The sequence below is a fragment of the Phacochoerus africanus genome, chromosome 14 (assembly GCF_016906955.1).
Source record: "Phacochoerus africanus isolate WHEZ1 chromosome 14, ROS_Pafr_v1, whole genome shotgun sequence".
NCBI lineage: Eukaryota > Metazoa > Chordata > Mammalia > Artiodactyla > Suidae > Phacochoerus > Phacochoerus africanus.
In genome coordinates this window covers 60,648,713-60,661,474 of record NC_062557.1, presented here as the reverse complement: position 1 = coordinate 60,661,474, position 12,762 = coordinate 60,648,713, and the positions used below count along the sequence as shown (strand labels likewise).

General features: G+C 48.7%; 1 protein-coding gene across 1 annotated transcript in view; it reads left to right on the top strand.

Moving 5' to 3' along the window:
* The window catches only part of USP22 (ubiquitin specific peptidase 22), a 32,860-nt gene that overhangs the window by 6,587 nt on the left and 13,511 nt on the right, over positions 1-12,762 (top strand). The window contains exon 2 of the mRNA XM_047756670.1: positions 4,978-5,110. Within this exon, the coding sequence (XP_047612626.1) occupies positions 4,978-5,110 (133 nt within the window). The remainder of the gene's footprint in view (positions 1-4,977; positions 5,111-12,762) is intronic.

Sequence of the window (12,762 nt, the reverse complement as noted above, 5' to 3'; positions counted from 1 at the left end):
CCACGACCGGAACTCCCTATTTGATAGCATATTGCTGAGCCTCCACATTTTTGTGTTTTTTGCCGTTTTTTTGTCCTTGTGGTTGATTTTTAATCTCAGAGCGTTATGGTCCAAAAAAGATGCTTGGTATGGTTTTAACTTTCTTAGGTTCACTGAGGTTCGCTTTGTGGCCCAGCCTGTGATCTGCTTTGGAGAATGTTCTGTGTGCACTTGAGAAGAATGTGCATCCCGCTGCCTTAGGATGGAATGTTCTGTACATGTCGCCTTAGCACATCTGGTCTGATGTGTCATTTAAGGCCCATGTTTCTTCTGTGGTTTTCTGTCTGGATGACCTCTTGCTGTAAATGAGGTGTGGAAGCTCCCCGAGACTCTATTACGGGCAGTTTCTCTTTACTTGTCTGTTCACAGTTGCCTTATCCGTGGGGTGCATGTACATTTGTACAATTGCTGTGTTTTCCTCTGGGGTTGGTCCTGTGGTCTTTGATTTTTTTATGGATCCTTTGATCTCTTAATGTCTCATACTTTGTTTCTCGTACTTGTCTTTATTTTAAAATCTATGGGAGCTGCAGTTGCTGGTCTGCACCACAGCCACAGCCACACCAGATCTGAGCTGCACTTGCGACCTACACCACAGCTCACTGCAACACCGCATCTTTGACCCACTAAGCGAGGCCAGGGATCGGACCTGTGTCCTCATGGCTCCTAGTGGGGTGGGTTGATGCTGAGCCCGGCGGGAATGCCCTAGTTGGATTTTCCCTTGTGTGTGATGCCTGTTTTCATCCCTCACTCTGAGTCTGTGTTTCTAGGGCGGGAGTGAGTCTCTTGTAGATGGCATGTGTACACGTCCTGGGGTTTTTTATTTTTTTATCTTTTTATTTAGGGCTGCGCCTGCGGCATATGGAAGTTCCCAGGCTAGGGGTCCAGTTGGAGCTGCAGCTACAGGTCTACACCACAGCCAGAGCAATGCAGCATCTGAGCTGCATCTGTGACCTACACCACAGCTCACGGCTATGCTGGATCCTTAACCCACTGAGCGAGGCCAGGGGTCTGGCCCGCGTCCTCATGGGTACTAGTCCGGCTCATTACCACCCAGCTGCTGCAGCAACTCCTGTTATGTATGTTCTTACTGTCATTTTGTTAATTGTTTTGGATTTTTTTTTTGTAAGTCTTTTTTTTTTTCCATTTCTTTTTTTGTTCTCTTGTGTGTTGTGTTTGAATTCAACACCGTCCACCCCTTTTATTCCCCCCCCCCATTTTTCTTCGTGCCCGTTTGTATGTGGGTTGATGCATATCAATGACATGGTAGTTCTAGATTTACGGGAAAGTTATCAAAAATAAACAGGTGCTGTTAACCCATGTCCCCGACTGTTACCTTTACCGGTGACACGCCTGTGTCTGTACACCTGCCTGTTTTTACCCTGAGGTGAAGGTCACATAAAAATGAGCTGCTGTGTCCGGTACGTTTGCCTCCCCGCCTCTGTCGTGTTTCCAACCATCTCATCTGCTCCCCAGACTCTCCCAGCCCCCGGCCGCATCTCATTTCTCTGCCGTGTGGATTGGCCATCTCTGGAGATTTCGTGTCAACGGACTCGGTCATGCTCCGTGACCTTTGGAGTCTGACTTCTCTCACTTAGCGTGTTTTGAAGGTTCGCCCATGCTGTAGCATGCGTCGTTGCCTTCTGGTTTATGTGGTTGGGTGAGACTGTTGTGTGACTACACGGCATTATGTGTATCCGTGATGGAGTTTAATAGAGACGAGAGATTTGGGCTGTCTCCCCCCCCCCCGTTTTTTTTGGGGGGGGGGGTTGCTTTTTAAGGTGCACCTGCGGCACCTGGGAGTTTCCAGGCTAGGGGTCAAATTGGAGCTCCTGCACCACAGCCACAGCGACACTGGATGCGAGTCGCGTCTGCAACCTACAGCACAGCTCATGGCCCTGCAGGGTCCTCAACCCACCGAGTGGGGCCAGGGATGGAACCCTGACCCTCATGTATACTAGTCAGGTTCCTTACCACTGAGCCACAGTGGGAACTCCTGTTTCCACCTTTTAACTGCAGTGAATGACCCAATATGTTTTTACCCCATGGTTTTGACTTTTTTTTTTTTTTTGCCCGAATCAGTTATTATTGTGATGATTATACAGTGAGGGCTTTCTCCACTTTTTTTTTTTTTTTCTTTCCTTCATTTTTTGCCACCCCGAGGCATACCGAGTTCCCCCGACCAGGCGTCAGATCCGAGTTGCAGTCTTGACATGAGCCACAGCTGCAGCAGTACCAGATCCTTAACGCACTGTGCTGGGCCGAGGATCGAACCTGTGTCCCAGGGCTTCCAGTACGTCTCTGATCCCTTTGCGCTACAGCGGGAATGCTGAGGATTTTCTATTTTGTTTTTTTCTGCTACATTAGATGGACTCCTTTTATGAGGAAGACTGTGGTTTTTTTATTTAGTGTAATCCATTCTTTTTGTTACTAATTTATATACTCAAATCATGCCAGGATTGCCCAGTAGGAATTTCTTAAGCCTGTGCCATCCTGTTCCTCTCATGCCCAGCAGTGTGGGAGTCAGTGTTTTGTGAAGAGGTGCCCGTTCGTGGTCGTTTTTATTTAGGAAGCACCACAAAGAGTTGTTCATACCTTGAGTGTGTGGCGAGTCCTTGGCATTTATGGAAACTAGGTTTGTGCTTGGGGCTGCCAGTCAGCGGAGCTCCAGTTATAAAACCTGATTCGCTGCCTTCACATGAGTCCTGAGCATGGCTTTTATTTATGTGGAAAAGATTTAGTCAGACCGTGTGTGTGTTGGGTTATATTTGAGGCTTTCTTTCCCTCCACCTGTACCAGTTCCTTTGTTTCTGGTTGTAGTTGATTTGCTTCTGTTTAATTCCTGTGGTTTGTTTTTGTGCAGCTAAAATTCTTGAAGGTTTTTTTTCTTTAGGCAGATGTTTCCTTCCTTTTTGAGGTTCTACAAGAGAACGGGCAATGTAGATTTGCATTTAAAAATCAGGCCTTGGAGATCTCTTGGGGCACAGCGGGTTAAGGATCTGGCGTTGTCACTGCAGCAGGTCAGCTTGCTGCTTTGGCACAGACTCAGTCGCCGGGCTGGGGAACTTCCAATTGCTGTGGATCTGGCTAAAACAAACAAAATAAGAATCAAAGCTTAATTTTGACCTGTTTTTCAAAGTTTTGTGGGGCTCAAGGGAAAATAATAGTGTTAGAATTACGTGCTTATCCTTGTGTGTTTGTTTATATCTTCAGGGTGAGGCCAGTCTTGAGTCTTCCCTTGAATTCTATAAATAGAATCGTGTTTGCTTGTTTATCAAGTCCACAGAGAAGTTTTGCAAAATCAGGATTATGCCTTTAGAGATAAAATAAGGAACACCTCTTAATCTTTTCATCCACAGTTGGAGTGAGCAGTAAGCAGGTGCCGGGAGTCCCTTTCTAAGGGTCCTTACGCATGTGGTCACCAGCGCACGCACTAGTAAGCTGCGGCTTTACGTGGGAAGGGCTTACAGCTGGAGTTTCCGCTGTGAGGCTGCAGGTTCGATCCCTGGCCTCGCTCAGTGGGTCAGGGATCCAGCGTTGCTGTGAGACTGTGGTGTAGGCCAGCAACTGCAGCTTCTCTTCGACCCCTAACCCGGAACTTCCACATGCTGCAGGTGCAGCCCTAAAAAGGAAAGAAAAGTAGAGCTTACAGCCTCTTCTAGGACTGGCCGCCAGGATTGGTTGGCATTAGTGGGCCCCACGCCCAGCCCCGGACGGAGTCTGTGTCATGTCCGTGGTGCTGTCCTTCCCCTGCCCCCCCACCCCGCATTTCACTTTTCGCGACTCACGGCGAATGGAGACGCCGGGCCAGGGATCGCACATGAGCCGCAGCGGCAGCCGTCTCCAGGCGGTTAACCTGCTGTGCCGGGTGGATGTCGGACCTGCATCCTAGCACCGCAGAGACGCTGCTGACCCTGCAGGGCCACAGCAGGAGCTCCTGGGCCCTTTCTGTTGTAACTTCCCTCCTCACTTCCTTTCGCCTTCACCTCCCCCTTCCTCCCCGTGCTCCCTGCACCCCCATCAAAGCGAGACGACCGTGTCCTTGGCTCCCTCCGAGGCTGGGTGTTCTCTTGACAGCCCCGTGCGTGGGGTCCGTGGTGAGCGCTGGTGTGGTCGTCCTGCTGGGCGTCCCTGGGAGGTTTGGGTGGGTGAGAGGTGTTACTACCGCACGCGTCATGGCTGCAGTGAAGCCGTCGGGTCTCTGCTCAGGTTCCACCACTGACCGCTGTTTGTCCTGTTTCTGTGTCTCGCTTTGATCCATGTCCCTCTCGATGGATGGATTATAAATTAGATATGGATACGGTGGTGGAATCTGGCAGATCATCCTTGAAATAACGTCCATGGAGTTCCCATGTGGCTCAGCAGGTTGAGAACCTGACCAGTCTCCCTGAGGGCAAGGGTTTGATCCCTGGCCTCGCTCAGTGGGTTAGGGATCTGGCATTGCCGTGAGCTGCGGTGTAGGTTGTAGTGCAGGTTGGATGCCTCATTGCTGTGGCTGTGGCGAATGCAGCTCTGATTGGACCCCTAGCCTGAGAACTTCCATATGCCACAGGTGTAGCCCTAAAAAGCAAAAAAAAAAAAAAATAATAATAATAATAAAGGAATGCTGTGAATCAACTGTAATGGAAAAAACTAAATAAATGACGGCCAGACTAAGGGTTGGGGGGCAGGAGCTCTGGGGGGCATGTGGGACACAGGAGGACCTGGAGGCTTCTCACCTGGGTCAGCAGGCAGAGGGCCCTGGTCCCTGAGGCCGGACTGAGCTCTCCTAGCGCACACTGAGCTAGGTGACCTGAGGACATTTTGGGGTGATAGGCAGGATTAAGGAGGTGCTCTGCTAAGTAATAGGGCCTTGAGATGGAACCTGGGCTCGCGCCTCCTTCTGAGCTGCGCCCGGCACTGGAGAATGACAGCTTTCTAATTCCTTTTTCTGGATTTCAGGCAAAGTCTTGCGTCTGCCACGTGTGTGGCGTCCACCTGAACAGGCTGCACTCTTGCCTCCACTGCGTCTTCTTTGGCTGTTTCACGAAGAAGCACATTCACGAGCATGCCAAGTCGAAGAGGCACAACCTGGGTAAGGTCCCGAGATGCCGCCGGGCTTTGGGGTCGAGGCCCTGAGTCTTGTTCTTTGCATTCTGACATCCGCTCCTCTGATGTTTGCGCAGTCCTCCTGGAACTCCAGGGACAGCAGCGCACATGGCCCCCACACTGTAGCATCGGGTGGTTTTCTCTGGGTAGAAGCCCAGGCGTGGGACTGCTGGATGCGGGGGGAATTCTGTGTTAGTTTTCTGAGGCATCGCCATCCTGTTTTCCAAGTGGTTGCACCAGTTTACATTCCCACCAACAGCGCAAGGGGGTTCCTTTTCCTCCACACCCTCTGCAGCACTTAGAGTTTGTAGACTTTTTGGTGATGGCCATTCTGGCTGGTGTAAGGTGGTGTCTCATAGTAGTTTGATCTGCATTTGCCTAAAAATCAGTGATGTGGAGCATGTTTTCCTGTGTTTTTGGCCGTCTCTATGTCCTTGGTAATTTGATAGGAATTGCATTGAACCTGTAAGTTGCCTTGGGTAGTACAGTCATTTAGGCATACATATATATAAATTTTTTTTTTTGGTCTTTTTTTTTTAGGGCCACACCCATGGCATATGGAGGTTCCCAGGCTAGGGATCTAATCGGAGCTGCAGCTGCCAGCCTCCACCCCAGCCACAGCAACGCCGGATCCGAGTCGCGTCTGCAACCTACAGCACAGCTCACAGCACTGCCGGATCCTTAGCACACTGAGTGAGGCCAGGGATGGAACCCGCAACCTCTTGGTTCCTGGTCAGATTCGTTTCCACTGCGCCACGACGGGAACTCCCATTTTGATGATACTGACTCATCCACTCCAAGAGCGTGGTGTGTCTTTCCATCTGTTGGTGTTTTCAGAGTACAGGTCTCTTGTCTCTTTGGGGTTTATTCCTAAGTGTTTTATTCTTTCTAATGTGATGGTAAACGGGATTGTTCCCCTAATTTCTCTTGCCGATCTTTCGTTGCTGGTATATAGATATGCAGTCAGTTTCTGTGTGTTAATTTTGAATCCTGCAGCTTTGCCAAATTCATGGATGAGCTCTCACAGTTTTCTGGTAGCGTCTTTAGGATTCTCTAGGTATAGTGTCGTGTCATCTGCAAACAGTGGTAGTTTTCTTTTTTCTTTCCAACTTGGATTCCTTTTACCTCTTTTTCTTCTCTGACTGCCGTGGCTAGGACTTCCAGAACCATGTTGAAGAGTAGTGGCGAGAGCGGGCATCCTTGTCTCGTTCCTGATCTCAGCGGGAATTCTTTCAGCTTTTCACCATTGAGAAGGACGTTCGCTGTGGGGTTTGCCACATATGGCCGTTACGATGTTGAGGTGGGTTCCCTCTGTGCCCACTTTCTGAAGGGTTGTTGTCAGAAATGGCTGTTGGATTTTTCTGCATCTATTGAGAGGATCACATGGTTTTTATTCTTCAGTTTGTCCGTGTGTGTCACACTGATTTTCAGATGCTGAGTCTTGCATCCCTGGGGTAAATCCATGGTGATGTCCCCCCCTTTTGATGTCGTGTTGGATGCGGTTTGCTAGTATTTTGTTGCGGATTTTTGCATCTATGTTCATCAGTCATGTAGGCGTGTAATTTTCTTTTTTGGTGGTATCTTTGTCTGGTTTTGGTATTGGGGTGATGGTGACCTCATAGAATGAGTTTGGGAGTGTCCCTTCCTCTGCAATTTTTTGGAATAGTTTCAGAAGGGTAGGTGTTAGCTCTTCTCTAAATGTTTGATAGAATTCGCCTGTGAAACCATCTGGTCCTGGATTTTTTGTTTGTTGGAAGTTTTGTGTTTTTTTGTTTGTTTTTCCTTCTTAGGGCTGTACCTGCGGCACACGGAGGTTCCCAGGCTAGGGGTCGGATGAGCTGCAGCTGCCAGCCTACACCACAGCCACAGCAACCCAGGATCTGAGCCACGTCTGCTCACGGCAATGCCAGATCCTCAGCCCACTGAGCAAGGCCAGGGATTGAACCCACAACCTCATGGTTCCTTGTCAAATTCGTTTGTGCTGTGCTATGACAGGAACTTCTGTTGGAAGTTTTTTAATCACAGTTTTTAGTTTAAGTACTTGTGATTGGTCCATTCATCTTCTCTGTTTCGTCTTGGTTTAGTCTTGGAAGGTAGTACTTTTCTGAGAACTTGTCCATTTCTTCTAGGTTGTCCATTTTAGTGGCCTGTAGTGGCCTGTAGTGGCCTGTAGTGGTCTCTGTGATCCTTTGTATTTGTGCGATGTCCACTGTAATTCTCCTTTTTCATTTCTTGTTTTATTGATTTGAGTCCTCTGTTTTTCTTAATGAGTCTCGCTAAGAGGTTATCAGTTCTGTTGAGGAGTGCCCTTTGTGGCTCAGAGGTTAATGAATCCGACTAGGAACCATGAGTTTGCAGGTTCGATCCCTGGCCTTGTTCAGTGGGTTAAGGATCCAGGTTGCCCTGAGCTGTGGTGTAGGTTGCAGATGTGGCTTGGATCTCAAGTTGCTGTGGCTGTGGTGGAGGCCGGCCAGGGAAGAGGCCCTAGAAGAGGGAAAAAAAAAAATTCTGTTGATCTTTTCAGAGAACCAGCATTTAGTTTCATTGATCTTTATTCTAGAGTTTTCTTCATTTCTATTTCATTTATTTCTGCTCTGATCTTTATGATTTCTTTCTTTCTGCTAATTTTAGGTCTTGTCTCTTCTCTCTAGTTGCTTTAGATGTAGTTAGGTTATTTGAGCTTTTTCTTGTTTCCTCGGGTGGGCTTATGTTGCTATAAACTTTCCTCTTAGAACGGCTTTTGCTGCATCCCATAGGTTTTGGAGTGTTGTGTCTTCGTTGTCGTTTGCTTCTAGGTATTTTTAAATTTCCTCTTTGATTTCTTCATTGATCCGTTGGTTGTTTAGTAGCATGGTGTTTAGTCTCCACGTGTTTGTGTTTTTTGCACGTTTTTTTCCTTGTTGATTTCCATTCGTCTAGCGTTGTGGTCAGGAAAGATTCTTGATATGATTTCAGTTTTCTTAAATTTACTGAGGCTTTGATTTGTGGCCCAGAAGGTAATCAGTCCTAGAGGGTGTTCTGTGCACCTGAGAAGAACATGTGTCCCGCTGCTTCTAGGTGGTGTTCTGTACGTGTCTCTTAAGGCCATCTGATCTCGTGTGTCTTTTAAGGCCTGTGTTTCCTTGCGGACTTTCTGTCTGGGTGATCTGTCCGTTGCTGTAAGTGGGGTGTTAAAAGTCCCGCACTATGATTGTGTTACTGTAGATTTTTCCTTTTAAGGTTGGTAGCAGTTGCCTTTATATTGAGGTGATTCCTGTGTTGGGCGCATATGTGTTTGCAGTTGTTCTACCTCTTTCTTGGACTGACCCTTTGATCATCAGGTACCGTCCCTCTTTGTCTCTCATGGTGTTATTTTAAGGTCTGTTTTGTCTGATAGGAGCACTGCTGCTCCAGCTTCCCTTTGACTCCCGTTTGCGTGGAGGATTTTCTTCCATCCTCCCCCTTTCAGTTCGTGTGTGTCCCTAGAAGTGAAGTGGGTCTCGTGAAGACAGCGTCTGTGTGGGTCTTGTTTTTGTGTCCAGTCAGACAGTCTTCTGGTTGGGGCATTTAAGTCCATTTAATGTTTAAGGTAATTATTGATAAATATGTTCTCATTGCCATTTTATTAACTGTTTTGAATTTGTTTTTGTTGGTCTTTTTTCTTCCCTTTTCCTCTTGTAGTTTGGTGACTGTCTTTAGTGATGTCTTTGGATTGCTTTTTTTTATTTGTGTCTCTGTTATAGATTTTTGGTTTGTAGTTACCATGAAGTTTTGATACAGGAGTCTACACACACACACACACACACACACACACGAGTGTTTTAGGTTGTCGGTTTCTAATTGCAAGTGCACCTCCAGTGTCCTGCATTTGTACCCTCCCCTTCTCACGATTTCTGATTTTGGTGGCATATTCGTGCGTGGGTGATTTCCTGCCTTTACCATATGTGTGCCTTCACTGGTGAACCTTGTCATTTGTGATACTTTTGTTTCTAGTTTTGGCCGTTTTTCCACCTAGAGAAGTTCCTTTAGTAAGTGCTGTAAAGCTGGTTTAGTGGTGCTGAATTCTCTTAGCTTTTGCTAATCTGTAAGGCTTTTGATCTCTCCTTCAAATCTGAATGAGAGCCTTGCTGGGTAGAGTGATCTTGGTTGGAGGCTTTTTTCCTTTCATCTCTAAGTGTATCCTGCCACTCCCTTCTGGCCTGCAGAGCTTCTGCTGAAAAATCTGCCAGTAACCTCATTGAGGTTCCCTGTGTGTTACCGGTTTCGTTTCTCTAGCCGCTTTCATTGTTTTCACTCTGTCTTTAATTTTGGTCAGTCCGACTAAGCCGAGTCTCGGGGTGTTCCACCGAGTCTCGGTGGGTTTATGTGGTACTCGTTGTGCGTCCTGGATTTGACTGAGCGATAACTTCCCCGTGCGCGTTGGGGAGGTTTCTCTTTCTGCTCCGCATCCGTGATTGTCGCTGGTCTCTCCGCCACCTCGCTTGTTTGTTCTTCTGCCTCCTTATTCTTCTGTGGGTTGCTTCTAATGAGTCTTCTATTTCCGTTACTGAATTTTGCATCTCTGCTTGCTTAATCCTTAACTCTTGTGTTTCTTTGCTCAGCGTTTCTTGTAATGTGTCCGTCTTCGCCTCCACTTCACCCCCAGTGTCTTGGAGCATCTTCCCTGTCGTCCATCTGAAGTCTTTCTTGGAGGCTCATCGTCTCCAGGTTGCTCAGCTGTTTTGCTGGGGGTTTTCTGCTCCCTCGTCTGGAGCACGGCCACCGTGGGGTTTGGTGTGGTCTCTTTCCTGCAGGCAGTGGGGTGGTTTCCTCTCCTGCTCTGAAGTCTGCCCACTGGTAGGTGGAGCTGATTCTTAGGCCCCTGGTGGGTGGGGTTTGTCTGGGTGGGATTTGAGGTGGCTGTGTGCCTGGGGGCTCTTTAGGCAGCCTTTTTCCTGAAGGGTGGGGCTGTGCTCCAACCCAGATTACTGTTTGGCCTGGGGCTTCTCAGCCCTGATGTGTGTGCCCAGATTTTTCCAAAAAAAAAAAAGGAGGTGCCGTCGTGGCTCAGTGGCTAACGACCCGACCCGACGACCTGTATACATGAGGGTGTGGGTTCAGTCCTTGGCCTCGCTCTGCGGGTCAAGGATCCAGCGTTGCCGTGGGCTGCGGTGTAGGTCGCAGACATGGCTTGGATCCTGCGTTGCTGTGGCCGTGGTGGAGGCCGGCAGCTGTAGCTCCGATTCGACCCCTAGCCTGAGAACCTCCATATGCCACGGGTGCGACCCTAAAAAGACAAAAAGACCAAAAAAAAATTTTTTTTTTCTTTTAAAAAATTCAAAACACCCCCTCTAGAGGAACACACGCTGATGACTATTCCTGAGACCTTTGCCTGCAATGTCCTTGCCCCACAATGAGGCACAGTCACCCCCTGTTTGCCCAGGAGATCCTCCAAGAACAGCAGGCAGGTCTGAGCCAGATTCCCAGGGGGCCTCTGCTTTGCCCTGGGCCCCAGTGCACATGAAAGCCTGTGTGCGCCTTTCAAGAATGGGGTCTCCGTTTCCCCCAGCCCCGTGGAGCTCCTGCATACGAGCCCCACTGGCCGTCAAGGCCAGATGCTCAGGGGGCTCCCTCTCCCAGTGCCAGATCCCCAGGTGCGGGGACCTGACGTGGGGCTCAGAACTCTCACTCCCACAGATGAGTCTCTGTGATACAGTTACCTCCCAGTCTGTGGGCTGCCCACCTGGCGGGTATGGGGTTGCTCATATCATGTAATCGCCCCTCCTGCCTCTTGACGTGGCCTCCTCTTTGTCTTCTGGAGTAGGATATCTTTTTTGATAGTTTATAGTCCATTTGGTTGAAGGTAAGTTCAGCAGTTGGGTGTAATTTTGCTGCTTTTATGAGAGAAGGTGAGCTCCAGCTCTCCTCCTCCACCGTCTTAATCCCATCTCATGTATCTTTTTCTTTCTTTCTTTATGTTTCTGTCTTTTTGCCTTTTCTAGGGCCGCTCCCGCAGCATATGGAGGTTCCCAGGCGAGGGGTCTAATCAAAGCTGTAGCCACCAGCCTACACCACAGCCACAGCCACACGGGATCAAGCCGCGTCTGCGACCTACACCACAACTCGCGGCAACGCTGGATCGTTAACCCACTGAGCAAGGCCAGGGATCGAACCCTCAACCTCATGGTTCCTAGTTGGGTTCGTTAACCCCTGAGCCACGACGGGAACTCCTCCGTGTATCTTTCTTAATGAAAGTTTTTTCCACCTATATTCCCGGAGTGGGATTCCTGGCTCATGTGGTGGTTGTGTATTTCGTTTTCTGAATCTCCATACTGTTCTCCATAGTGGTTGTACCAGTTTACATTCCCGCCAACACTGCAGGGGTTCCCTTTTCTCCACACCCCCTCCAGCGTTGATGTGTGGGCTTCTCAAGGATCGCTCTGACTGGTGTGAGGTGGTACCTTACTGTGGCTCTGATTTGGATTCTCTAGTGATTACGTTGTTGGAACATTTCTTCCTGTGCCCGTTGGCCATCGTGTGTCTTCTTTGGAGAGATGTCTGCTGAGGTCTTCCATCCCCTTCTCAGTGGGGTTGTTTGTTTTATTTGCCGTTTAATTGGATGAGTTGTTTCTGTATTTTGGAAATCAAGCCCTTTTTGGTCGCGTCGTTTGCAGCTGTTTGCTCGCATTCTGTGGGTTGGTCTTTCACTTGTTTTATGGTTTCCTTTGCTGTGCAAAAGCTTGTGAGTGATTAGGTCCCAATTGTTTATTTTTGTTTTTAATTCTTGGTCGTGGAAGACTCACCTAGTCAATTCTCAGATGTCAGAGAATGTTCAGTTGTGTTCTCTTCTAGGAGGTTTCTTGTTTGGTTGGTTTTTGGTTTTTTGTTTTCAGACCAACAGCTTTATTGGAAAGTCAGAGCAAAGCCCCTCTGCCCCCGCGGTTCTGGGTTCTGGTAGCGTTGGCGTCAGGCTCTGAGGGTCCATCAAGTCCTGGAAGCCGAAAGACCAAGGCCGCCGCGAGTTTGTTTTTTAATTGTCTTCTTAGGGCCACACCTGTAGCATATAGAAGTTCCAGGCTAGGGGTTGAGACACAGCAGCATCTACCAGCCTACACCACAGCCACAGCCACAGCCACGCCAGATCTTGGCCATGTCTGCGACCTTTCCCGCAGCTCACGGAAATGCTGGATCCTTTACCGACTGAGTGAGCCCAGGGATCGAACCCGCATCCTCATGGGTACGAGTCAGGTTCCTTACTACTGAGCCACAACGTAACAGCTTTTAAGAGTTTTATGGTGTCTTATGTTTAATTCTTTCAGCCATCGTGAGGTTTGGTTTGGTTTGGTTTTTGGCTTTTTAGGGCCGCACCTGCACCATGTGGAAGTTCTCAGGCTAGGGGTTGAATTGGAGCCGCACCTGCCAGCCTTCACCGCAGATCCCAGCCGTGTCTGCGACCCACACCGCCGCTCACGGCAACACCAGATCCTTTGACCCACTGAGCAAGGCCGGGGTGCAACCCAGTCCTCATGGATGCTTGTCAGATTCTTAACCCCCTGAGGCACAGCGGGAACTCCCATTTTGAGTTTATTCCTTGTGCATAGTTTGAGAGTGTGTTCTGGTTTCATTTGATGTGAAAGCACTCTTGGAATGTGGGCCTTAGGATCTGCTTCTCCCTCTGAG